Source organism: Ranitomeya variabilis, chromosome 3, assembly GCF_051348905.1.
Source record: "Ranitomeya variabilis isolate aRanVar5 chromosome 3, aRanVar5.hap1, whole genome shotgun sequence".
Classification (NCBI taxonomy): Eukaryota; Metazoa; Chordata; class Amphibia; order Anura; family Dendrobatidae; genus Ranitomeya; species Ranitomeya variabilis.
Window position 1 is genome coordinate 168120888 of NC_135234.1, and position 27068 is coordinate 168147955.

The 27068-nt window shown below is 42.3% G+C and overlaps 1 protein-coding gene across 1 annotated transcript in view; it reads left to right on the forward strand.

Moving 5' to 3' along the window:
- SLC19A2 (solute carrier family 19 member 2) overlaps window positions 1-23862 on the forward strand; it is a 37062-nt gene extending 13200 nt beyond the window's left edge. The window contains exons 3-7 of the mRNA XM_077294841.1: window positions 5382-5613; window positions 5781-5973; window positions 7129-7270; window positions 21840-22336; window positions 23333-23862. Coding sequence (XP_077150956.1) covers window positions 5382-5613; window positions 5781-5973; window positions 7129-7270; window positions 21840-21962 — 690 coding nt within the window. The 3' untranslated portion in view covers window positions 21963-22336; window positions 23333-23862. The remainder of the gene's footprint in view (window positions 1-5381; window positions 5614-5780; window positions 5974-7128; window positions 7271-21839; window positions 22337-23332) is intronic.
- The last annotated feature ends 3206 nt before the right edge of the window (window positions 23863-27068 follow it).

The following is a 27068-nucleotide window of genomic DNA, read 5'->3' on the forward strand; positions in this document are numbered from 1 at the left end:
TCATCATCAGTCTCCTCAGATGAGGAAGGAAGGCCTTGTTTTTCCACCGACAATATGGACACTTTAATTAAAGCAGTCCGTGCAACTATGGGTGTGGCAGAGAGTAGAGAGCCAAAAACAACCCAGGATATCATGTTTGCAGGACTGAACCAGAGAAGTCGCAAAGCTTTCCCCGTGGTAGATACCATTAAAGATCTGGTCAGACGAGAGTGGGATAAGCTGGATAAGGGATTCTTACCTTCGGCCGCAAAAAGAAGGTACCCCTTCGAGGATGACACCTTATCCCAGTGGGTGAAAATCCCGAAAGTAGATGCGGCAGTAGCCTCTACCTCGAAGACAGCCTCGCTGCCATTAGAGGATGTAGGTCTCCTTAAAGATCCTTCAGACAGGAAGGCTGACATGCTCCTTAAGAAAGTGTGGGAAGCATCATCTGGAGCCTTTAAGCCTGCAATCGCAGGCACCTGTACGGCGAGATCAATCATGGTCTGGGTGACGCAGCTGGAAGAACAGCTTAAAGCTAAAACACCTAGAGACAAATTACTAAACTCCCTGTCTCAGGTTAGAGAAGGAGCGGCTTATCTGGCAGATGCCTCAATTGACTCCCTGAGATTGGCTGCAAGATCGGCGGGGCTCTCAAATGCAGCCCGACGGGCACTTTGGCTAAAGACCTGGAAGGGGGATGCCCAGGCAAAGGCCAAATTATGCTCCATTCCATGTAGGGGTGAGTACCTATTTGGCCCGGTGCTGGATGACCTCCTTGCAAAAGCAGAGGACAGAAAGAAGGGATTTCCTAAAGCATTTAATCCCACTTTTAGGAATGCCTTCCGGAGACGCTTGCCCTTCAGAAAATTCCAGCCAGACCAGCAGGGATATAATCGTGACTGGGAGACGTCGGATCAGAAGAAGAAAGGTGGATACTATAAGAACCCTTCATCTTTCTCAAGACTGAGACGTAACTACAGATAAAACAGAATTGCCAGTAGGGGGAAGACTAAAGTTCTTCTCAGCAGAATGGCAAAAGATAACTTCTAGTACCTGGATAATGGGGGTTGTTGAGTCAGGATTAAAATTAGAATTTTTGAGAACTCCCCCAGACCATTTTATTGTAACATCACTGGATACTCAGGCCCAACAACAGGCCTTAGAATTAGAGATTCAACAATTGCTTACAAAGCGAGTTATTGAAGAAGTACCAAAACATCAGGAGAAGACGGGTTTTTATTCTCCCCTATTCTTAATCTCTAAGCCTGATGGGTCCTTTAGGACTATCATAAATTTACGTAAATTGAATAAATATCTTCAGTATCACGCTTTTAAGATGGAATCCATTAAATCAACAACTAAGCTTTTGTTTCCTAGGTGCTACATGTCAGTGTTGGATCTAAAAGATGCGTATTACCATCTTCCAGTTCACCGAAATCATCAGCGATTCCTCAGGATGGCAGTATGGGTAAACCATCAGATTAAACATTTTCAATTTTTAGCAATGCCCTTTGGCCTATCCATGGCACCTAGAATTTTTACAAAAGTTGTGTCGGAAGTAATGGCCCATGTCAGGGAAAAAGAAACCCTGGTAGTGCCCTATCTAGACGATTTTTTAATAATTGGAAATTCAATCGCTCAGTGTACATCTAGGGTAAATGCCATAATATCATCCCTACAGGGACTCGGGTGGATAATCAACTGGGAAAAGTCAAAACTAGAACCCACAAGACATCAAATATTCCTAGGAGTTCTCCTAAACTCAGAAAATCAATCATCCTTCCTACCAGAAGAAAAGAAGCAGAAGATCATTCAGAGGATCACGACCGTAAAGAAAGCTCCAATCTTAAGTTTAAGAGACGCAATGTCTCTTCTAGGATCTTTGACTGCGTGTATATCGGCGGTGAGATGGGCTCAATCTCACACCCGAATGCTTCAATACGAAGTTCTTCAAGCAGAAAAAGATCTTCACGGTGCTCTAAGCGGGAAGTTCAGTATATCACCTGCCACTCTTCACGACCTCAGATGGTGGCTCAATCCAGTACATTTATCGAATGGAGTCCTCTGGACCATCACTCCGGACAACGTGGTCACGACAGATGCCAGTCCGTTCGGTTGGGGAGCTCATATGGGAGACATTCTAACCCAGGGGCGTTGGTCAAGTCTAGAGTCCCAGAACTCCTCAAACCTAAGAGAGCTGGCTGCAGTCAACCAGGCTCTTCTTTGTTTACTACCTTCCCTGGAGAATTCGCACGTACAGATACAGACAGACAATATGACTGTGGTGTCCTACATCAATCATCAGGGAGGGACAAGGTCACGATCCCTAATGACCACCGCAGCACAGATATTGTCTCTGGCCGAGGATCACTTACAATCTCTGTCAGCAGTTCATATAGAGGGGAAACTCAATATAGAAGCAGACTACCTCAGTCGCCATTCCCTTCGTCAGGGAGAGTGGTCCCTAGACCAACACATATTCAATCAGATAGTCAATCTGTGGGGATTGCCGACAATAGATCTGTTTGCTACGAGGGAGAACAGGAAGGTCAGGAGGTTCGCATCCTTACACATAGCAGACCAACCTCTCATAGTGGATTCCCTTCGCGTCCGTTGGGACTTCCGGCTAGCATATGCCTTCCCCCCCCTATGTGTCTAATTCCGATAGTTCTCAGGAAGATCCGGGAGGAAGGAGCCAGAGTAATTTTAATCGCCCCCTTCTGGCCCAGGAGGCCTTGGTTTTCTCTCCTCAAAACAATGTCTGTCACCGATTCCTGGGTGTTGCCAGTGGTTCCGGATCTCCTCTCTCAAGGTCCATTTCATCATCCAAATTTGGAGACTCTTCACTTAACAGCGTGGAACTTGAGAGGGAGCTTCTGAAGGAGAGGGGGTTCTCCAATGCTTTAATAACTACCTTATTGAAAAGCAGGAAGGAGGTTACTACAAAAATCTATTCGAAAATTTGGAAGAAATTCCTTATGTTTTATCAGCAGCCATTGGGAGATAATGCTCCGATTTCAGCCATTTTAGAATTCCTTCAGAAAGGCTGGGAATTGGGTTTAGCAGTCAACACTCTAAGGGTTCATGTTTCAGCCTTAGGAGCTCTGTACAACAGTGATATAGCTGGTAATAGATGGGTTGCTAGGTTTATTAAGGCATGTCAGCGTTCTAACCCAATCCATATTGCAAGGGTACCCCCTTGGGACCTCAACTTGGTGCTTGAGGCGTTGACTGAACCTCCTTTTGAGCCATTAAAATCTATTTCGATTAAAAATTTAACCTTAAAAACAGCCCTACTTTTAGCATTAACGTCTGCCAGGAGGGTCAGTGATATACATGCGTTGTCAGTAGATCCTCCCTACTTGATAATTCTCCAAGATAAGATTGTCTTAAAACCTGATCCTGCATACTTGCCAAAAGTGGCAACTAAATTTCATAGAAGTCAGGAGATTTATTTACCATCTTTCTATGAAAATCCAGGTTCAGATGAGGAGAAAAAATATCATACCCTAGATGTAAAGAGGACTATATTAGAATACCTGGATAGGACACAAAGCTGGAGACAGAGTAGGGCTCTGTTTATTTCTTTCCAGAATCGGAAAAAGGGTTCTGGGGTCACGAAAAGCTCTATCGCCAGATGGATTAGAGAAGCAATATGTCTTGCCTACTCTGCCAGGGGAGTAACACCACCAGAAGGCATCAAGGCGCACTCCACTCGGGCCATGGCATCATCCTGGGCGGAGAAGGCAGATGTCCCCATTGAAATGATATGTAAGGCAGCAACTTGGTCATCACCTTCCACCTTTTATAAGCACTATCGCCTTGATCTATCTGCTAGTTCCAGCTTGCAGTTTGGCCGTTCAGTACTTAGTGCTGTGGTCCCTCCCAGTTAATAGTCTTTGAAAGTCTCTCGTTGTGGGTGCTGTCGTGGCGATAGGAAAACCGGTTTTTACGTACCGGTAATAGGATTTTACAGAGTCCACGACAGCACCCATGCATTCCCTCCCTGTATTTAGTTACTTATTCCTGCACTCTGTTGGAAGGTGTGCCTTAAGGTACCTTCACACGAAGCAACGCTGCAGCGATAGCGACAACGATGCCGATCGCTGCAGCGTCGCTGTTTGATCGCTGGAGAGCTGTCACACAGACCCCTCTCCAGCGACCAACGATGCCGAAGTCCCCTGGTAACCAGGGTAAACATCGGGTTGCTAAGCGCAGGGCCGCGCTTAGTAACCCGATGTTTACCCTGGTTACCAGCGTAAAAGTAAAAAAAACAAACAGTACATACTCACCTGCGCGTCCCCCAGCGTCTGCTTCCTGATACTGACTGAGCTCCGGCCCTAACTGCACAGTGGTGACGTCACCTCTGTGCTTTCACTTTCACTTTAGGGCCGGCGCTCAGTCAGTGTCAGGAAGCAGACGCTGGGGGACGCATGTAAGTATGTACTGTTTGTTTTTTTTACTTTTACGCTGGTAACCAGGGTAAACATCGGGTTACTAAGCGCGGCCCTGCGCTTAGTAACCCGATGTTTACCCTGGTTACCAGTGTAAAACATCGCTGGTATCGTTGCTTTTGCTTTCAAACACAACGATACACAGCGATCGGACGACCAAATAAAGTTCTGGACTTTATTCAGCGACCAGCGACATCACAGCAGGATCCTGATCGCTGCTGCCTGTCAAACTAAACGATATCGCTAGCGAGGACGCTGCACCGTCACGGATCGCTAGCGATATCGTTATAAAGTCGTTTCGTCTGAAGGTACCTTTAGAGATCACTCTATAGAGGTGGTGGTATTTAGTAGTGTTTAAGATAATATTGTCATGTACTGATTCATTGGCGGTATCCCTTGTACTCTGGAACACAAACTGGAGGGCGAGGGGGGCCGCCCCTTTTTAACCTGTAGGTTCCTGTCCGGAAGGTGGGCGGATCCCCTCTCTCGTTTTCGGTGCTGTCGTGGACTCTGTAAAATCCTATTCCCGGTACGTAAAAACCGGTTTTGACCCATTGGTGGGGGTCCTAGGACTTGGACCCCCACTGATCAGCAACACTATGCACAGTCTTCAATATTTAAATTTTACAGCACTTTTATTCAGTTCACTTATTAAGATGAGCTCCGACATTGCTTAAAGAGCTATTCTCCACCAACCCTCTCCAGACAGTGAAGGCATATTCTCAGGATGCACTCTGTATCCGATAGATTGGACCCACAGCTCTATCCCCATCAGTGGTATCCTAACCTCTGGTGAGCCGCCATCACATCCAGATGGGGAATGAATGGATATGCAGCTGCATGTGTTCATTAACTTTTTCAGCAGTTACAGCCGAGCGAGCGTCAGTGCATGCGTTGCCTTGTTTGTGTGTCTTCCTGATTTCTGACATTGTTCACATTTCATAGTTCACAGAGAAGAAGAGAGTTACTTTGCAGACCGTACTTAGAACATTGTGGAATGACTTCTTACACTGCTACTCGTCCCGGACCCTCCTCTGCTGGTCGGTGTGGTGGGCTTTGTCTACTTGTGGGTACTTCCAAGTGGTGAATTATTCTCAGGGATTATGGGAAATGGTCGCTCCATCTTCCCATTCAGAGATTTACAATGGCAGCGTTGAAGCAGTGTCCACACTCCTAGGTAATTGATTTAAGGTCAACCACCTCGAGTTAATGACTGCACATATTTACAGAGGAAAACTGGATGGAGCTGCGTTGTGGTGACTCAGCGATGTGTCTATTGTATCTACAGGACTTGGTTTTCATCATTGGCATTCAAATCCTTTTTCTTAATCTGTATTTTTATAGGTGCAGTTGCCGTCTTCATTGTTGGCTATATTAAAATTTCATGGTCCACTTGGGGCGAGCTGCTGCTGGCTGTCTTTGCTATGATTATTGCGGTTACTGTATATATCATGGACATCATCAGAAACATCTGGGTTTGCTACGCCATGTATGTCCTCTTCAGAAGTATTTATATGATCCTCATCACAATCGCAACGTAAGTGATCCCTTCTCTGACATCCTAGTCTATACAGATCTGTCTGACAAGTTTTCGCCTATATCCTACTTATTGGATGGCAGGGAGCAGAGGTCCAGGATGGTGTCTGGTAGGGTCCTTACACTTATATGGTGGCCCTGTCTAGGAGATCGAGCCTTGGGATCATTAATAATTTCAGCCCTTATACATAGACTTGTAGGGTCCTGAACAGTATGACATTTTCAGACCCTGAAGAGATGCAAATTTGCATAGGAACGGTGTTTTAGCGCCAAAAAAAGAGATTTAATAACATGATGCACCAGAGAAAACCTTTCCAAACAAAACCTTTTGGTACAGGACTGTTTTGATAGGATCAATCCTGTCGCAACACACTACAGTAATTGCTCACTGTCTGTCATCACATGATTGGCCAGCTTTAGTTTAAGATCTAAACTAAAGCTGGCTAAAGAATTTGTGTTTGCAATCATTTTCAGGAAGAAGCTGAGTATTATCTGACAGAATTGCAGGGGTGTCAATACTTTTGGCCACAATTGTATCCTGCAAGATCATCATGAATAGCGTTCCTAGTAGCGCTCACTTGTGATAATCTTGCCGTGTACACAGGCTGCCGATCACCTGACAAACGAGCAAAATGTCTGTTCATCGGGTGAAATCATTGTGTTGCCCAAAAGGTCATCGTTCTCAGCAGCACGTTGCTCTGTATAAACGAAACCTATGCTGCCGAGAACAATCACAGCCTATGCTCCGTTAACGATGAGGACACTGATCCCTCAGTGCACTGAAACGTGGTCTGTCCGTGTACACTGCTGTTAAACAACCGTTGGTTTACTGCCACACGTTGTCTAATGTGAATAGGTCCCTTAGAGAGAAGATTATGGTAGATTTACTGACGCAGTTGCTATCGGAGACTCCCTGACAACAGCTGAGCGGTGGCGAGTGTTTGGGCAAAGGGTGGACATTAATAGTGAGACTATGGCGAGTCATACAGTAATGTGAGAAGTGACCTTCATAAAATCATCTGATGCTTGGCGTCAACACCATGTTGTCACTGACCTAACTGCATTTGGAAATGATCAAATCCTTCTCCTTGTTCTCTTCTCTGCACAATCCTTTCTATGACCTTACTGTAAGGACTAACCTTATGTGTTTCTGAAGATTTCAGATTGCTGCTAATCTAAGCATGGAGTGCTATGCCCTTGTTTTTGGAGTTAACACTTTTACCGCTTTAGTATTACAAACTGTGATGACTGTGATAGTTGTGGATTCCAGCGGACTCGGCCTAGATCTATTTACACAGGTAGGTCCTCGTTTCTCTGTTATAATGCAAGTGAAGTTTCTCTTCAGAATCTGAATTGTGTTAGACATTGACTGCACACGAGCTTTCTCTATAATCTAGGACATTCTTAACCAGATTACTAGTGCAATGTTCTTGGGGATAAAAACTGGCAAACTTGTACTGGGAGTTTGCTGTCTAGACTTCCCTATAACAGTAGTCTGGCTGCATAGTCTGGGTCGATCCCCGTTGGCCCGTTCGACATGTGCCATACTAGTACTGCTCTGCGGGAGGTGAATTTGTGCCCAGAGCAGTACTAGTACGGCGCTACGGTGATCGCGTGCAGGTGTCAGCTGTATGTGACAGCTGACACCCTGCAGCAATGCCCACGATTGGTGCTAGCACCCATTGTGGGCATTTAACCCCTCTAATGCCGCTGTCAGTAGTGACAGCGGCATAGAGAAGCATCACGCTGGGGCTCCCTGCAGGCTTCGCTCAGAACGATGCAATCTCGTTGTTCTGATGGTCTCCATGGAGACCCCCGGCACCAAGATGGCCGCAGGGTCCTGCATGGAGGTGGCTTGTGAGTGCCACGATCCCAAACGTGTACTTTTGTTTGTTGTTTTTTTTTTTGTTTTTTTTTATTATTATTTACAGAAATGTATTTTTTATTTTCATTATTTGGGGATTTAAAAAAAAAAATAAAAAAAAAAATAAAATATATATATATATATATATATATATATATATATATATATATATATATATATATATATATATATATATATATATATATATATATATATATATATATATATATATATAATTTTTTTTTTTAAATCCCCAAATAATGAAAATAAAAAATACATTTCTGTAAATAATAATAAAAACAACAAACAATAAAAGTACACATGTTTGAGATCGCCGCGTCTGTAACGACCCTCTTTAAAACCTCTTCAGCGAACTGTGTAAACAAAATAAAAATCGAGGCAAAAAACAATGCTTTATCATCATACCGCCGAACAAAAAAGTGCAATTAAACGCAATCAAAAAGACCGGTATAAATAAAAAATGGTACCGCTGAAAACATCATCTTGTCCCGCAAAAAACAAGCCGCCATACAGCTCCATCAGCAGAAAAATAAATTACAGCTCTCAGAATAAAGTGGTGCAAAATGACGACATAACCCAAAATGACACCAATCTATAAACTGCACCCCTCAAGGTAGTCAAACATTCAAGACGTTTATTAACCCTTCAGGCGCTTCAAAGGAATTTTTGGAATGTGGAAGGAAAAAATAAATTAACTTTCTTTCAGAAAAATTTTCCTTTAGATATATATTATATTATATATTATATTCTTTTTACTGTGGACCACACATTTTGTTGTGCCATTTCTACTGAGTACACAGATACCCCATATGTGGGAAAAATGTACTGTTTGGGCGTAGGGCAGGGCTTGGAAAGAGCGCTATTTGACTTTTTGAATGTAAAATTTGATGGAATAATTAGCGGACCCCATGTCACAGTTGAAGAGCCCCTGATGTGCCTAAACAGTGGAACCCCCCCACCACATATGACACCATTTTGGAAACTAGACCCCTTTGGGACGTTATCTAGATGTGTACTGAACACCTTGAACGACAGGTGCTTCACAGAAGTTTATAACGTTAAACCGTGAAAATTAAACAAAAATAAAAATCACATTTTTCCCACAAAAATCTTTTTTATAGCTACAAATGTTGTATTTTCACAAGGTCAAAAAGAGAAAATGGACCTCAGTTTGTTGTGCAATTTCTCCTGAGTTCACCAATACCTCCATATGTGGTCTAAAACTGCTTTTGAGGCACCGTGCAAAGCTCAGAAGGGAAGTAGCGCCATATTACAGTGCAGATTTTGCTGCACTTGTTTGAGGGTGCCATGTTACATTGACAGTGCCCCTGAGGTGCCATAAAAGCAGAACCCCCCCATAAGTGACCTCATTTTACCTATTAAACCTTTCAGTGAATTCATCTACTCGCACCTCACCACCTGTGCACTCAACCTCATCCCACCTCCTCCCCAACCTCACCACCACTCTTATCCCATCCCTAACCCACCTTTTCAACCTGTCACTAACTTCTGGAACCTTCCCTTCTGCTTTCAAACATGCCACGATCACGCCTATCCTTAAAAAACCAACCCTCTATCCAACTTCTATGTCCAGCTATCTCCCAATATCGCTGCTCCCATTCGCTTCTAAACTCCTGGAGCAGCATGTCCATGCTGAACTTTCCTCCCACCTCTCATCTAACTTGCTCTTTGACAATCTACAATCTGGTTTCTGCCCCCATCACTCAACTGAGACAGCCCTGACCAAAATTACTAACGACCTACTTACAGCCAAAGCTAACGGACAATACTCTATACTCCTCCTCCTAGACCTGTCCTCTGCTTTCAACACAGTTGACCACTGCCTCTTACTACAGATCCTCTCTTCCTTTGGCATCAAAAACCTTACCCTATCCTGGATCTCCTCATACCTTTCCAACTGCACATTCAGCATCTCCCACACTACTTCCTCATCCCACCCTCTCTCTGTTGGAATCCCCCAAGGCTCTGTTCTAGGACTCTTACTCTTCTCAATCTATGCACTTGACCTGGGACAACTCATAAAGTCCCACGGATTCCAGTACCACCTTTATGCTGATGACACTCAGATCTACCTCTCTGGCCCCGACGTCACCTCTCTGCTGTCCAGAAACCCGGAGTGTGTATCTGCCATACTCCTTCTCCTCTCACTTCCTCAAACTCAATGTGGAAAAATCTGAACTCATCCTCTTTCCCCCCATCTCATAGATCTTCCTTACCTGACCTATCTATCGCAATTAACGACATCAAGCTTTCCCCCATCCTGGAAGTCCGCTTCCTCGGAGTAACCCTTGACTCTGCCTTGTCCTTCAAACTGCATATCCAAGCTCTTTCCACCGCCTGTCGCCTCCAGCTCAAAAAAAATATCTCCAAAATCCGTCCTTTCCTCAACCGTCAATCTACTAAAATGCTTGTGCATGCCCTCATCATCCCCCGCCTCGACTACTGCAACATCCTTTTTTGTGGTCTCTTTGCTAACACCCTTGCACGTCTCCAGTCCATCCTTAACTCTGATGCCCGACTAATTCATCTCTCTCCTCACTACTCCTCCGCTTCTCCCCTCTGCAAATCTCTTCACTGGCTTCCATTCCCTCAGCGTATCCAGTTCAAATTACTAATACTGACCTACAAAGCCATCCATAACCTGTCTCCTCCATACGTCTCTGAACTAATCTCCTGATATCTTCCCAAACGTAATCTCCAGTCCTCCCAAGACCTCCTTCTCTCCTCCACACTTATTCGCTCCTCACCTAATCACCTCCAAGACATCTCCCGAATATCCACCATCCTCTGGAATTCTTTGCCCCCAAGCTGACCGACTATAAACCACATTTGGATCCTTCAGACGGAACCTGAAAACCCACCTCTTCAGGAAAGCCTACAGCCTGCACTGACCCTGCTGCCTCCTCACCACTAACGGAGCTACCGCCTCACCAACACCGAAGCTTCTGTAACCCCCCAACCTACTGTCTCCTTCCCCACCGTCCTGTAGAATGTAAGCCTGCAAGGGCAGGGTCCTCTCCTATCTGTATCAGTCTGTAATTGTTTATTTACTGTAAGTGATTTCTGTATGTAACCCCTTCTCATGTGCAGCATCATGGAATCAATGGTGCTATATAAATAATAATATACCATTGGGAAGTGAGGTAAAAATGTAAATTATTTTTTCTATCAAGATTATGTGTTAGCCCCAAGTTTTAAATTTTCACACTGGGAAATGGGTAAAAATGACACCAGAATTTGTCCCACAATTTCTGCTGAATGTATAAATACCCCATATGTGGCTGTACTGTACTACTTTGACTTACGTAAACAAAGAATCATGAAGCGTAATCTTAATATGTGGCCGAGAGCAAAAAAATCGGGCTCTCCCTTTGACTTTCTGAGTGACTCGGGAGGGACAGAGCACTATTTGCCTCCTGAAGTGCAGATTTTCCTAGACTAGTTTGTTGAATCCATATAAAGAGCCCCTAAGTGCTAGAAAAACAGAATACCCCTCAAGTTACCCAATTTTGGAAGTTATAACCACTTTGGAATTTATCTACAAATGTAGTGATGATTTTGACTCCATGGGTGTTTTCCAGAAACATGCAGCAGTGTCTGTTGCACAGTGAAAATTACAAACTGCTGTTGTAGTGACCAGTACGTTGCAGTCACCAGTACATTATGCCCAGCTCATGCTTCCGGAGACACGCACCTGTAAATTAGGATGGCTCTCATCACAACAGAAATGCCAAACATATGGGCGCTAAATGTGGTTTAAGCACACTGGGGCTCAGAAGGGAGGGGGCATTTGGATTTGAGAATGGAGAATTTGCTGGATTTCTTTTGGCGAGTGAGGAGTCATTTCTCTTTTCCAGAGCCTTTGTGCTACCAGTAACGTGGAGGCCCCTATATTTCCGTTAACGGATGACAGACCTGAGTGGGGACTTGCTTTTTTTTGTGGATTGAATGGAAGCATTTTGTTAGTCAATGGGAAATTGAGAATTGGTGTTCACATGCTGCAGAAAAATACTCGCGGATTTGCAGCGTTTTATTTTCAGCAGCATGTCCATTCTTTTTGTGGATCTGCAGCGTTTCTGCACCCATTGACTACCAGTGAGTCAGGCAAAACCGCAGGTTTAAAAAGATCTGCACTTTTGCTGCGGCGTTGCCTGCGAGAAACGCTGCAGTTCGAGAGGAGGAAGAGTGTGTGAGCGGAGAAGATGTGCGGGTGTGTGTCTGTATGTAGGCAGGCATCGTCCGATGGGACTACTAGTCCCATCCAGCTATGTCTGCTACAGTGACAGCTAGCCGATAATGGGACAGTAGTAATCCCATCATCCGGCTACTGTGTTCAAGTGTTTAAAAAAAAAAAAAAGGCAAAAAAAACCCCTATACAATGCAATAATAAACCAACAGTATACTCCCTGTACCGACGTAATCCATTTAATAACGAGTGCCCCACGATGATCTCCCTTGCATAATAGAGATGGCAAACTGTGCAGTGTTTTATTTCATTAAAATACTTTATTTTGGCTGTGTTTCTTTAACCTTTTACCAAATGTAGGATTAGGAATGAATAGGTATCTTATTGACGCCTCTCCATTACTAAGCCGACTTGATGTCACCTTACAATACAAAGATGATATCAACCCCCCCAACTATTACCCAATATGCCACTGCTACAGGTCAGTGGGAAGAGAGAGGCTAAGTGCCAGAATTGGCTCATCTAAGAGATGCGCCATTTCTCGGGCAACTGAGAGCTGGTGTTTTTAGCTAGGGAGGTGCAATATCCATAGCCCCTTTCTAGGCTATTAATATCAGCCCGCAGCTGTTTGCATAGCCTTTTCTGGCTATTAACCCCTTTCTGCCATCGGATGGAATAGTACGTCCGATGGCAGAACCCCCGCTTTGATGATAAAAAATATAAGTTTGTCACCCCCTTTTGCCCCATTAAAAAATAAAAACTTTAAAAAATTCAAACCTACACATATTTGGTATCGCCATGTTCAGAATCGTCCACTCTATCAATAAAAAAAGGATTAACCTGATGGCTAAACGGCGTAGCGAGAAAAGTAAAAATGCCAGAATTAAGGTTTTTTGGTTGCCGTGACATTGCATTAAAATGCAATAACATGCAATTAAAAGAACGTATCTGCACCAAAATGGTATCATTAAAAACGTCAGCTCTGCACGCAAAAAAATCTCACGCAACCCCAGATCTCGAAAAATGGAGACGCTACGGGCAACGGAAAATTGCTTAAAAAAAAAAAAAAAATGCACAAAGTTTGGAATTTTTTTTTCTCCACTTAGATAAAAAAATAATCTAGACATGTTTGGTGTCTAACTCATAATGACCTGGAGAATCATAATGGCAGGTCAGTTTTGGCATTTAGTGAACTTAGCAAAAAAGCCAAACAAAAAAAGTATGGGATTGCAATTTCAACGCACTTCGAATTTTTTTCCCATTTTCTAGTACACGACATGGTAACGCCATTGCTGGCGTTCAAAAGTACAACTCGTTCCGCAAAAAATAAGTCCTCACATGGCCATATTGACGGAAAAATAAAAAAAGTTATGGCTCTGGGAAGGAGGGGAGCGAAAAACTAAAACTCAAAACCGAAAAAAAGCTCTGGGGGTTAAGGGGTTAACCCCTTAATCCCATATGACGTACTATCCCGTTGAGGTGACCTGGGACTTAATTCCCAGGGATGGGATAGTACGTCATAGGCGATTGGCCACGCTCACTGGGAGAGCGCGGGCGGTCGCCGCCGTGTCAGCTGATTATTACAGCTGACATCTGGCACTGTGCCAGGAGCGGTTGCGATCAAACATGATCGCAGCGTTCCGACGGCATAGCGAAGCATCGCGCAGGGATGGGGCTCCATGCGTGCTTCCCTGAGACCCTCGCAACAACGCAAAGTGGCCGCGTTGTTCCGAGTGTCTCCTCCCTGCAGGCCCCGGATCCAAAATGGCCCCGAGGCTCCTTCCAGGTCCTGCAGGGAGGTGTCTTGCAAGCGCCTTCTCTTAGCAGGCGCCGGCAAGCCTCCTGCACTGCCTGTCAGATCGCTGATCTGACACTGACACAGTGCCTTGCAAAGTAAATATCCCACAAAGTAAAAAAAATATATGTGTGTGTGTGTGTGTGTGTATACATACATACATACATACAGACAGACAGACAGACAGACAGACAGACAGACAGTCAGTCAGTGATGGCCAAAAGTATTCACACCCCTGCAATTCTGTCAGATAATACTCAGTTTTTTCCTGAAAATGATTGCAAACACAAATTCTTTGGTATTATCTTCATTTAATTTGTCTTAAATGAAAAAAACACAAAAGAGCATGAAGCAAAAAGCAAAACAGTGATCATTTCACACAAAACTCCAAAAATGGGCCAGACAAAAGTATTGGCACCCTCAGCCTAATACTTGGTTGCACAACCTTTAGCCAAAATAACTGCGACCAACCAGGTCCGGTAACCATCAATGAGTTTCTTACAATGCTCTGCTGGAATTTTAGACCATTCTTCTTTGGCAAACTACTCCAGGTCCCTGATATTTGAAGGGTGCCTTCTCCAAACTGCCATTTTTAGATCTCTCCACAGGTGTTCTATGGGATTCAGGTCTGGACTCATTGCTGGCCACCTTAGAAGTCTCCAGTGCTTTCTCTCAAACCATTTTCTAGGGCTTTTTGAAGTGTGTTTTGGGTCATTGTCCTGCTGGAAGACCCATGACCTCTGAGGGAGACCCAGCTTTCTCACACTGGGCCCTACATTATGCTGCAAAATTTGTTGGTAGTCTTCAGACTTCATAATGCCACGCACACGGTCAAGCAGTCCAGTGCCAGAGGCAGCAAAGCAACCCCAAAACATCAGGGAACCTCCGCCATGTTTGACTGTAGGGACCGTGTTCTTTTCTTTGAATGCCTCTTTTTTTTCTCCTGTAAACTCTATGTTGATGCCTTTGCCCAAAAAGCTCTACTTTTGTCTCATCTGACCAGAGAACATTCTTCCAAAACGTTTTAGGCTTTTTCAGGTAAGTTTTGGCAAACTCCAGCCTGGCTTTGTCTCGGGGTAAGAAGTGGGGTCTTCCTGGGTCTCCTACCATACAGTCCCTTTTCATTCAGACGCCGACGGATAGTACGGGTTGACACTATTGTACCCTCGGACTGCAGGGCAGCTTGAACTTGTTTGGATGTTAGTCGAGGTTCTTTACCAACATCCGCACAATCTTGCGTTGAAATCTCTTGTCAATTTTTCTTTTCCGTCCACATCTAGGGAGGTTAGCCACAGTGCCATGGGTTTTAAACTTCTTGATGACACTGCGCACGGTAGACACAGGAACATTCAGGTCTTTGGAGATGGACTTGTAGCCTTGAGATTGCTCATGCTTCCTCACAATTTAGTTTCTTAAGTCCTCAGACAGTTCTTTGGTGGTCTTTCTTTTCTCCATGCTCAATGTGGTACACACAAGGACACAGGACAGAGGTTGAGTCAACTTTAATCCATGTCAACTGGCTGCAAGTGTGATTTAGTTATTGCCAACACCTGTTAGGTGCCACAGGTAAGTTACAGGTGCTGTTAATTACACAAATTAGAGAAGCATCACATGATTTTTCAAACAGTGACAATACTTTTGTCCACCCCCTTTTTTATGTTTGGTGTGGAATTATATCCAAATTGGCTTTAGGACAATTCTTTTTGTGTTTTTTCATTTAAGACAAATTAAATGAAGAAAATAATACCAAAGAATTTGTTTGCAATCATTTTCTGGAAGAAACTGAGTATTATCTGACAGAATTGCAGGGGTGTGAATACTATTGGCCATGACTGTACATACATACATACACATGTGTAGTGTAAGAAAAAAAAAAACAAAGTTCCAATAAATACATTTCTTTATAAAAAAAAAAGTGCACATATTTAGTATCGCCGCGTCCGTAACAACCCGACCTATAAAAACTGTCCCACTAGTTAACCCCTTCAGTGGACACCGTAAAAAAAGGCAAAAAAAGCTTTATCATGCCGCCGAACAAAAAGTGGAATAACGCGCGATCAAAAAGATGGATATAAACATGGTACCGCTCAAAATGCCATCTTGTCCTGCAAAAAACGAGCCGCCATACAGCATCATCAGCGTAAAAATAAAAAAGTTCTAGTCCTCAGAATAAAGCGATGCAAAAATAATTTTTTTTATATAAAAGTTTTTATCGTATAAAAGAGCCAAAACATAAAAAAATTATATAAATGAGGTATCGCTGTAATCTTACTAACCCGAAGAATAAAACTGCTTTATCAATTTAACCAGACGCAGAACGGTATAAACGCCCCCCAAGAAATTCATGAATTGCTGGTTTTTGGTCATTCTGCCTCACAAAAATCAGAATAAAAAGCGATAGTCACGTGCCCGGAAATGGTACCATTACAAACGTCAACTCGTCCCGCAAAAGCAAGACCTCACATGACTGTGGACCAAAATATGGAAAAATTATAGCTCTCAAAATGTGGAGACGCAAAAACTATTATTTGCAATAAAAAGCATCTTTAAGTGTGTGACAGCTGCCTATCATAAAAAATCAGCTAAAAAACCAGCTATAAATAGTAAATCAAACCCCCCTCAGTTAGGGAAAAATAATAAAATTTAAAAAATGTATTTGTTTCCATTTTCCGGTTAGGGTTGGGGCTAAAATTAGGGTTACGGTTGGGATTAGGGTTAGGGGTGTGTCAGGGTTAGGGGTATGGTTAGGGTTATGATTGGGATTAGGGTTAGGGGTGTGTTGGGGTTAGGGGTGTGGTTAGGGTTGGGATTAGGGTTAGGGGTGTGTTCGGGTTAGGGTTGGCGTTAGAATTGAGGGGTTTCCACTGTTTAGGCATTTCATGGGCTCGCCAAACGCTACATAGCGTCCGATCTCCATTCCAGCCAATTCTGCCTTGAAAAAGTAAAACAGTGCTCCTTCCCTTCCGCGCTCTCCCGTGCGCCCAAACGGGTTTACCCCAATATATGGGGTATCGGCGTACTTGGGACAAATTGGACAACTTGTGGGGTCAAATTTCTCTTGGTACCCTTGGGAAAATAAAAAATGGGGGGCTAAAAAACCATTTTTGTGGGAAAAAAATGATTTTTTATTGTCACGGCTCTGCATTATAAACTAGTGAAACACTTGGGGGTTCAAAGTTCTCACAACATATCTAGATAAGTTCCTTGGGGGGTCTAGTTTCCAATATGGGGTCACATGTGGGAGGTGTCTACTGTTTATGTACATCAGGGGCTCTGCAAAGGCGTCTGCATTCCAAATGGCACTCCTTCCCTTCCGTGCTCTGCCATGCACCCAAACGGTGGTCCCCCCCCCCCCCCCACATATGGGGTATCAGCGTACTCAGGACAAATTGGACAACAACTTTTGGGGTCCAATTTTTCCTGTTACCCTTGGGAAAATACAAAACTGGGGGCTAAAATATAATTTTTGTGGGGAAAAAAAAAAGGGATTTTTTATTTTCACAGCTCTGCGTTATAAACTGTAGTGAAACACTTGGGCGTTCAAAGTTCTCACAACACATCTACATAAGTTCCTTAGGGGGTCTACTTACCAAAATGGTGTCACTTATGGGGGGTTTCCACTGTTTAGGCACATCAGGGGCTTTCAAAGCGCGACATGGCATCTCAATTCCAGTCAATTTTGCATTAAAAAGTCAAACTGCGCTCTTTCCCTTCCGAGCTCTGCCATGCGCCCAAACAGTGGTTTACCCCCACATATGGGATATCAGCGTACTCAGGACAAATTGCACAACATCTTCTGTTACCCTTGGGAAAATAAAAAATTGGGGGCGAAAAGATCATTTTTGTGAAAATATGATTTTTTTGCTTTTACGGCTCTACATTATAAACTTCTGTGAAGCACTTGGTGGGTCAAAGTGCTCACCACACATCTAGATAAGTTCTTTAGGGGGTCTACTTTCCAAAATGGTGTCACTTGTGGGGGGTTTCAATGTTTAGGCACATCAAGGGCTCTCCAAACGTGACATGGTGTCCTATCTCAATTTCAGTCAATTTTGCATTGAAAAGTCAAACGGCGCTCCTTCCCTTCCGAGCTCTGCCGTGCGCCCAACAACACGAGAGATGTCAATTGAAACAAAGGAGAGGATTATCTAGCTCTTAAGAGGGTAAATCCTCACTCAGTGTTGCAAAAGATGTTGGTTGTTCACAGTCAGCTATGTCTAAAATATGGACCAAATACAAACAACATGGGAAGGTTGTTAAAGGCAAACATACTGGTAGACCAAGGAAGACCTCAAAGCGTCAAGACCGGAAACTTCAAGCAATATGTCTCCAAAACAGGAAATGCACAACAAAACAAATGAGGAACGAATGGGTGGAAACTGGAGTCAACGTCTGTGACCGAACTGTAAGAAACCGCCTAAAGGAAATGGGATTTACATAAAGAAAAGCTAATCGAAAGCCATCATTAACACCTAAACAGAAAAAAAGGTTACAATGGGCTAAGGAAAAGCAATCGTGGACTGTGGATGACAGGATGAAAGTCATATTCAGTGATGAATCACGAATCTGCATTGGGTAAGGTGATGATGCTGGAACTTTTGTTTTGGTGCCGTTCCAATGAGATTTATAAAGATGACTGCCTGAAGAGAACATGCAAATTTCTACAGTCATTGATGATATGGGGCTGCATGTCAGGTAAAGGCAATTTGGAGATGGCTGTCATTACATCTTCAATAAATGCACAAGTTTATGTTGATATTTTGGACACTTTTCTTATCCCATCAATTGAAAGGATGTTTGGGGATGATGAAATCATTTTTCAAGATGATAATGCATCCTGCCATAGAGCAAAAACTGTGAAAACATTCCTTGAAAAAAGACACATAAGGTCAATGTCATGGCCTGCAAACAGTCCAGATCTCAATCCAATTGAAAATCTTTGGTGGAACTTGAAGAAAATGGTCCATGACAAGGATCCAACCTGCAAAGCTGATCTGGCAACAGCAATCAGAGAAAGTTGGACCCAGATTGATAATGAGTGTCAAACAGTACTCTTCAAGTCCATGCCTCAGAGACTGCAAGCTGTTATAAGTGTCAGAGGTGGTGCAACAAAATACTAGTGATGTTTTGGCGTTTTTTTTGTTTTTGTTTTTCATGATTACATATTTTTTTTCCTCAGAATTGAGTGACTCCATAATTTTCCCCTATGCTTGGTTAAAAAAAGTAACCATTACTGACTACCGCATTTTTTGTTCTTGATTTGTTTTAGGCTATGTGCACACGTTGTGGATTTTGTGCGGATTGGCCACTGCGGATTCGCAGCAGTTTTCCATGCATTGTACAGTACCATGTAAACGTATGGAAAACAAAATCCGCAGTGCCCGTGGTGCAGAAAATACCGCACGGAAATGCTGTGTTGTATTTTCTGCAGCATGTCAATTCTTTGTGCGCATTCCACAGCAGTTTACACCTCAATAGGAATCCACAGGTGTAAAACCGCAGGTGGAATCCGCACAAAAACCGCAGGAATTTTGCGAAAGCGGTGTGGAAAAATCTGCACAAGAATCCGCAACGTGTGGACATAGCCTAAGTGTTTCTTAAAGCCAGAAAGTTGCCATTTGAAATGACTTTAGTTTTGTGCCATGTCTGTGATCTGCTTTTTTTCTACAAAATGAAACCACTGAGTGAACATCCTCCAAGGCCGATGATTCCATAAATTTTTGCCAGGGGTTGCACAATGTACTTGTCACTACAACAGCAGTTTGCAATTTTCACTCCGTAACAGCCACTGCTGCCCGTTTCTGGAAAACACCCATGGAGTCAAAATCGTCACTACATCTGTAGATAAATTCCAAAGGGGTTATAATTTCCAAAATGGGGTCACTTGAGGGGGATTCTGCTTTTCTGGCACTTAGGGGCTCTTTATATGGAATCTACAAACTAGTCTAGGAAAATCTGAGCTTCAGGAGGCAAATAGCGCTCCGTCCCTCCCGAGTCACTCCGTAAGTCAAAGTAGTACAGTACAGCCACATATGGGGTATTTCTACGTTCAGCAGAGATTGTGGGGTAAATTCTGATGTCCTTTTTACCCATTTTCCAGTGTGAAAATGTAAAACTTGGGGCTAACACATAATCTTGGTGGTAAACATGTAAATTATTTTTTCTTCACTACCCAATGGTATAAAAGTTTGTGACACACCTGTGGTGTCAATATAATCACTTCACCCCTAGATAAATTCATTGATGGGTTTAATTGGTAAAATGAGGTCACTTATGGAGGCATTCTGCTGTTCTGGCACCTCAGGGGGCTGTGTGAATGTAACATGGCACCGTGAAACAAGTGCAGCAAAATCTGCACTGTAATATGACACTACTTCCCTTCTGAGCTTTGCACGGTGCCTCAAAAGTAGTTTTCGACCACATATGGGGTATTGGTGAACTCAGGAGAAATTGCACAACTAACTTTGGGGTCCATTTTCTCCTTTTGCCGTTGTAAAAAATACAAAATTTGTGTGTGTATGTATGTGTATATGTGTAAATATAATATAATATAATATTATGATATTATAATAATATTATATTATAAATATAATATTATTATATATATAATATTATATTATATTATAAATATAATATTATATTATATTATAAATATAATATTATATTATATTATAAATATAATATTATATTATATTATAAATATAATATTATATTATATTATAAATATAATATTATATTATATTATAAATATAATATTATATTATATTATAAATATTATATTATAATATTATATTATAATAAATATATATATATGTTTGTGGGAAAAATGTGATTTTTTTTTTTTATTATTTTTTTTTTATTTTCACTGCTTAATGTTATAAACTTCTATGAAGCACCTGTGGTTCAAGGTGCTCAGTACATATGTAATAAGGTCACAGAGGGGTCTAGTTTCCAAAATAGTGTCATTTCTGGAGGGTTTCCACTGTTTAGGCACATTAGGGGTTCTTCAAAAGTGATATGGCGTCCGCTAATTATTCCATTCAAATTATTCCATTCAAAAAGTCAAATGGCGCTCTTTCCAAGCCCTGTTGTGCACCCAAACAGTACATTTCCCCCACATATGGGCATCTGCGTACGCAGGAGAAATGGCACAACAAAATGTATGGTCCATTTTCTCCTGTTACCCTTGCGAAAGTAAAAAAAAAAAAAATGTCTAAAGGAAAATTTTTGTGAAAGAAAAGTAAATGTTTATTTTTTCCTTCCACATTCCAAAAATTCCAGTGAAGCACCTGAAGGGTTAATAAACCTCTTGAATGTGGTTTTGAGTACCTTGAGGGGTGCAGTTTTTAGAATGGTGTCATTTTTGGGTATTTTGTCATATAGGTCCCTCAAAGTCACTTCAAGTGTGAGGTGGTCCCTAAAAATAATGGTTTTGCAAATTTTGTCGTAAAAATTAGAAATTGCTGGTAAATTTTTATCCCTTATAACTTCCTAACAAAAAAATTTGTTTCCAAAATTGTGCTGATGTAAAGTAGACATGTGGGAAATATTATTTTTTTGTGGTACATGACTGATTTGAGGGCATAAAAATTAAGTTTTGAAAATTGCGAAATTTTTGCCAAATTTCGTTTTTTTTTTCACAAATAAACACAAGTCATATCGAAGAAATTTTAACGTTCTCATAAAGTACAATCTCGGAATCAGTTGGATCCGTTGAAGCACTCCAGCGTTATTACCTCATAAAGTGACGCTGATCAGAAGTGTCCTGGTCAGGAAGGTGAAAACAGGTCTTGTCTCAAAGGGGTTAGAAGCAGTCTGGCTGTATAGTCTGGGTCGGCCTATATAACAGCAGTCTGGATCACATCCACACTACACAGCCAGACTGCTGTTATAGGTAGCATTGCTTTCACATAAATTGCCTTTTTTTCCAGCTTTAAACAAGTAATATCCTTCTTCTTTTTTTTTCTTTTTTTTTTACAGTTTAAAATTTACGCTGGGTATTTTGCAATCATTGCAATAATATTCTTTGTGAGCGCTATCTACCACATTGTGAAAAACTGTCGACAACCAAAGCAGGATAAACTGGATTCTTCAGGGACCTGAAAGATACATCTAAGCACCACTATCTGGCTGACCATGAAGCACAGTATATTGCTGGGGAAAAACCAGCGCTGTCCGTGGTATACAGCACCTTATGCGAATATGTGCCCTTATGTATTTATGAACTGTAATGTAAATGGTTGCACATGTTCATGTCTGAAAATACAGTATAGGTTATACACACTTGGTCAATTGTTGGTACCCCTCGTTTAATGACAGAAAAACCCACAATGGTCACCGAAATAACTTGAATCTGAATAAAGTAATAAATAATTAAAAACTATGAAAATCAACAAATGAAAGTCAGACATTGCTTTTCAACCATGCTTTCACATAACTTAAAAAAAAAAACACAACTAAAACAACTCCTGAAATAGGCCTGGACAGAAATGATGGTACCCATAACTTTGTATTTTTTGCACAACCTTTTGAGGCAATCATTGCAATCAAACAATTCCTGCAACTGTCAATGAGACTTCTGCACACACCTCTTGACAGGTATTTTGGCCCACTCCTCAAGAGCCAGCTGCTCCAGTTGTCTCGTATTTGAAGGTTGCCTTTTCCAGACGGCATGTTTCAGCTCTTTCCAAAGATGCTTAATAGGATTTAGGTCAGGGCTCATAGAAGGCCACTTCAGAATGGTCCAATGTTTTCCTCTTGGCCATTCTTGGGTGTTTTTAGCTGTGTGTTTTGGGTCATTATCCTGTTGCAAGACCCATGACCTGCGACCAAGCTTTCTGACAATGGGCAGCACATTTCTCTCATGTATTTTGGCAAATTCCAGTCTGGCTTTTGTATGATTGATTTTTTTTAATTTTTTTTTCCAACAATGTTGTCCTCCTTGGTCATCTCCCATGAAGTCCACTTTGACTCATACAACGACGGATCTGACACTGATGTTCCTTGAGCTTGAAGTTCACCTTTAATCTGTTTAGAAGTTTTTCTGGGCTCTTTTGTTAACATTCGTATTATCCGTCTCTTTGATTTGTCATCAATTTTCCTCCTGCAGCCACGTCCAGGAAGGTTGGCTACAGTCCCATGGATCTTAAATTTCTGAATAATATGTGCAACTGTAGTCACAGGAACATCAAGCTGCTTGGAGATGGTCCTATAACTTTTACGTTTAACATGTTTGTCTATAATTTTCTTTCTAGTCTCCTGAGACACCTCTTTCCTTTGCTTTCTCTGGTGCATGTTGAGTGTGATACACACCATGTCACCAAACAGCACAGTGAGTATCTATAGCCCTATATACAGGCCCACTCACTGATTCCAAGACTGTAGACACCTGTGATGCTAGTTAGTGGACACACCTTGATTTAACATGTTCCTTTTGTCACATTATTTTCATGGGTACCATCATTTCTGTCCAGGCCTATTTCATGAGTTTTATTTGTTTAAAAATTCTGTGGAAGCATGGTTGAAAAAGAATGTCTGATTTTCATTTGTTGATTTTCATAGATCTTGTATTTACTTTTATTACTTTTGTCAGATTCAAGTTATTTATGTGACCATTGTGGGTTTTTCTGTTATTAAACGAGGGGTGCCAACAATTTTGACCCTGTGTGTATTTCATGATTGCTCTTAGTTTTACCAGATGCCCTAATTCCTGGATACTAGGACGTTACTGTAAGCGTGACCTTTATCTCAAAGTGCACAAAATGTCTGACACTATTGGGTGGAGTTGGGTCTTTGTGTTTTGGGGTTGGCTGAGACATTTGAAGTCACCGATTTTACTCATTTAGGTAGATTAACTCCATGGCCAATAATTTTGGGGCCAGACTGATTACCAATAAATGGTTCCTTTTTTATAGATAGACTTTATATTCATTGTATATATATTTTTTATACTTGATTACATATGATATTGTTCATCAATGAAGTATTATATTGTTGACTTTTCACATTGCCTTAAAGGGGTGTTATGATGTTTATATGCTCTATCATGTGTAAGCCCAATGTAAAGGCAGCTGGTGCTTGACCCAACACTCTTATGCATTAATACTGTAAATGTATGGCCAAACATGACCATCTCTACCTCTTTCGGCAGATTTTGTGAGGGGGAGGGGAGGTATGTAAACTAGACAGGATGCCATAAGCTATACAGCCGGCCCCTGCTTCCAACACGCAAAATAAGCTGACCGGAAAGGTATTTGAGTTAATCGGGTGGAAAGTCCTCCAACTGCTCATCTCGTGCATCCTCCATTCAGGCCCCTGTAGCTTCCTTTCCTATTGTGTACCGATAAGTGTCAGACAAGAGGAGGCCGCGGCTGTCTCTGTGATCGGGAAGGACGTGGTCCAAAACAAAATTGGCAGCTGACAGCACATCTGACAAAAAAAACAAGTAAAGGCGGATGCCCGTCCTATTTCCACTGGACCCAAGTGGAAGAGTACATACCATAGGTTGAAGTGAAGGACAGCATCCAGTCAAGGTGAAAACATTCTTCTTTATTATGCCATAAATGCAACGTTTCAACCTCAAGGGTCTTTTTGAAGCATGCTTGAAAAAGACCCTTGAGGTTGAAACGTTGCATTTATGGCATAATAAAGAAGAATTTTTTTACCTTAACTGGATGCTGTCCTTCACTTCAACCTACGGGAAGGACGTGGTGTCTGCTTTCTTCTCCGTCACAGGAAGGTTCCTCCAGACTACAAGACACACACGTTTTATTGTTAAAGCATTCGTCTTGTAGGCCTTTAAAGGTATTTGACCGATTGATAGCATTTACTGTAAGAAAAAAATGAAGTCTAAAATTGCTTTTTTTTCTCAATCGCCTTCATTCCCCCCAAAAAACTAAAAATCAGTCATATGTACCCAAAAAAGATAAAATTAAAATCTACAGCTAGACACAAACGGGGCATGTGTTAATCATTTTTAGGTTTTATTGTTCTCAACACATTCCACTATGTAATGAATAAAGATTTACAACTGGAATATTTCATTCAGTGATATCTAGGATGTGGGATATTAGTGTCATTAGTGTCCCCTTTATTTTTTTGAGCAGTGTGTCTGTGTCTGTGTGTGTGTATCTACAGTGACTTGCGAAATTATTCGCCCTCTTGTCATTTATCATGTTTTGCAACCTAGGTTTTAGCTGGGTTTATTTGAGTATTTGCATAAATTCATGTAAAGGACATGCCTACAGCTGTGAACATTTGGGTTTCTTTATATTTTGAAGCAAACAACAAATAGGACAAAATAATTCAATCATAAGTGTGCATGACTGTTCATCCCCTAAAGTCAGTACTTTTGTAGAGCATCCTTTTGCGGTAATTACACCTGTAAGCTGCTTTAAATAAGTCTCTGAGTTTCCACATCTTGCCACTGGGATTTTTGCGCATTCCTCAAGACAAAACTGCTCCAGCTCCTTCAAGCTTGCTGTTCACCAGAGGAAACCATCTATCTTCAAATCTGACAACAGATTCTCAATTGGATTAAGATCTGGGTTTTGACTAGGCCACTTGAAGACATTTAGACGTTTCCCCTTCAACCACTCAACCAGTGTTACTTTAGAAGTATGCTTGGGGTCATTGTCTTGTTGGAAGGTGAACCTCCATCCAAGTCTCAAATTACTGACAGACGGAAACCGTTTTTGGTCAAGAATATCCCTGTATTTCTCACCATCTGTCTTCCCCTTGATCCGGACCATTTTACCTGTCCCTGCTGCTGAAAAACATCCCCACAGCATGATGCGGCCTGCTGTCACCATGTATCACTGTGGGGATGGTGTACTTGGGGTGATGAGCTGTGTTGGCTTGGCACCAGACATGGCGTTTAGCTTGGTGGTCCAAAACATAAATTTTTTACATTTGGGGAGTCTCCAACATGGCTTTTGGCAAACTTAAATGCGCCTTACAATTTTTGTGTTTAAGTAAAGGCTTTTTTTCTGACCACCTCTATGGAGTGTACGGCTTAGACCGGAGACACACTGGTGCGAGATACGGCCGAGTCTCGCTGGTTAAAAGCAAGCTGTGGCACCGGCACTCCGGAGCGGAGCGTGCGGCTCCATGTATTGCTATGCAGCTGCACGCTCCGCTCCGGAGTGCAGGTGCCACAGCTTGCTTTTAACCAGCGAGACTCGGCCGTATCTCGCACCAGTGTGTCTCCGGCCTTATTGTGATCGTATGGACAGATACTGCAGTCTCTTGCTTGGGAACTCTGCAGATCATTCATGGTTACCTTTTGGTCTTGTGCTGCCTCTATGATTAATGCCCTCGCCCAGGCTTAGAGTTTTGGTAGGCGGTCCTCTCTTGGCAGATTTGTTGTGGCACCATGTTATTTCCAGTTGATAATATTGAATTTGGTGCTTTGGGGAATCATAAGAGATTGGGATATTTTTTTAGAACCCAACCCTGAATTGTACTTCTCAAAAACTTTGTCCCTGACTTGTTTGGAGATCTTCTCGGTCTTCATGGTGTCGTTTGGTTAGGCCTCTTTCACACTTCGTCTTTCTTTTTCCATCACAATCCGTCGTTTTGTGAAAAAAAACACGGATCCAGCAAATGGTGCTGCTGGATCCGTTTTTTTTCTCATAGACTTGTATTAGCGACGGATTGCCACACATTTCATCCGTTGTGCACTGGATCCGTCGTAAAATTGCTGCCCGTCGGGCGTAGACAACGCACAGAGGAACGTTTTTTCTGTACATCGGAAAATCACTCAGCGACGGATCCTGCGCTGCCCGCCGTTGGCTATAATGGAAGTCTATGGACTCAGGATCCGTCGCTGACTGTGAAAAGCAGCAATCCAGCGACGGATGGCGTCTTTTGAAACTGAGCATGCCAGGAAGAATTTTACAGCCAGGAGCTGTGCTAATGCAGTGCTTGCGGCTGTAAAACCCCGGGGAATGAATGGAGTGCAGGGGAATGTCCTGTAGTTACCTTGAGTCGCGGTGATGCGCCCTCTGCTGGATGTCCTCATATGAACTCGAGCCTGGGAAAAATTCCCACGCCCGAGTTCATATGAGGACATCCAGCAGGGGGCGCATCACCGCGACTCAAGGTAACTACAGGACATTCCCCTGCATTACATTCATTCACAAAGTTTTACAGACAGGAGCAACTGCATTAGCACAGCTCCTGGCTGTAAAATGATTTAACCCCTTCAGA